Source organism: Bicyclus anynana, chromosome Z, assembly GCF_947172395.1.
Source record: "Bicyclus anynana chromosome Z, ilBicAnyn1.1, whole genome shotgun sequence".
Taxonomy (NCBI): Eukaryota; Metazoa; Arthropoda; class Insecta; order Lepidoptera; family Nymphalidae; genus Bicyclus; species Bicyclus anynana.
In genome coordinates this window covers 12,878,210-12,879,489 of record NC_069110.1, presented here as the reverse complement: position 1 = coordinate 12,879,489, position 1,280 = coordinate 12,878,210, and the positions used below count along the sequence as shown (strand labels likewise).

General features: G+C 37.3%; 1 protein-coding gene across 1 annotated transcript; it reads left to right on the top strand.

Moving 5' to 3' along the window:
- Window positions 1-212: 212 nt before the first annotated feature.
- On the top strand, window positions 213-1,280 carry LOC112046275 (lymphocyte expansion molecule-like). The gene has a single exon (XM_024082876.1). The coding sequence runs from the start codon at window positions 213-215 to the stop codon at window positions 1,278-1,280; it is 1,068 nt and encodes a 355-aa protein (XP_023938644.1).

The window sequence follows — 1,280 nt, the reverse complement described above, 5'->3', positions numbered from 1 at the left end:
TAAATAAATGGCTGTTTGTTACACTCAATTTTTATATTAATTTACTCTTTGCTCAATAGACTGAAAATATCCTATATATTCATTTTCTATTTGATTTACTATTCGCTGAAAGTATTTAACGGTTACCTGTTGAAAATTCTATGAATATATTTCTTATTCAGATTGTTTGGATCTTGTCTCTCTGACTCCTCAAAATAAGCGACAAGAGGAAAATGGTTATATCGAGAAAATGCTACCTTGGCTTTGGTTCTACTCAAAAACGATTTGGAATAATTACAGTTCATCCAAATTTAGACCCAAGCGGTCTATATACAACGAGACCTGAAGGTTGTGATCCGTGTCTTTATCATCCGAAGCCAATTCATGAAATATTTCAAGTTAACAAAAGTAGTAAAAATGAAAAAGACCCATGGAGGTACAAAACCGAATTAGAAGAATGGGCGAAAAATTTAGGGTACAGAAACCAAAAAGTACTGGCGCAAAGGAAGTGGTTCAATTCGATATTGGGTCCAGCATGGCATGAAGTAACAAAAGCAACGAAGTATCAGGCTGCTTGTCAAAACGTAGGATTTGGAAGAACAAATCGCTTTAAGCAATCCAAAAATAAATTGCCTGGTCCAGGTAATTATTATAAAAGTACTGCTTACAACCCGCCATATGGACCGCATTCTACTAGAGCAACGTTTGAAAGAGAAGAGCCCTGTCGTTTTAAAGACACTTCTCCTAAGTGGTCATTAGCATCCAACAGATATACTATCATTGATAAAGATTGTATTGAATTGAAACCGAAGAAAGTTGTGTCATTACGTGGCCCTTACGATCTGTTTACGGGTAAGCGCGATGGAAGTACAATTAAAAATCATTTTAATACAGAATCAAAAGTGCATGCTGCTTCGTGGCCGCTTGCTCTGAAAAGCACGTTGGATAAGTACACTCACTCACACTTTGGTGTAATGAATAAAACAAACAGAAACTCTCCATACAGAGGACGCAACATGTTGGTGGATTTATCTATGTGTTTGCGCAAACCTACAGACCCCGGGCCATCACATTACAATATTGATGAGCCAAAAACTTTGATACAAAATAAACGGGGTTTCAATAGTAGCTACGACAAGCCGCCTGGATATAAGCGAACAGTAGTATGGCCTGCCGTCGGAAGGTATAACATCAAAAGTATTAGCTGCGGTATTAAAGGTCAAGGACATAGACATGTGTTTCTTAGTACACAGAAGAGAACGATTGGAGCTATTTTGCCTGAACCTATGAATTCTTTTTGA

What these genes read in the sequence shown, in the direction of transcription:
- LOC112046275 (XM_024082876.1), top strand. Translation starts at nt 213, where the DNA reads ATGGTTATATCGAGAAAATGCTACCTTGGCTTTGGTTCTACTCAAAAA.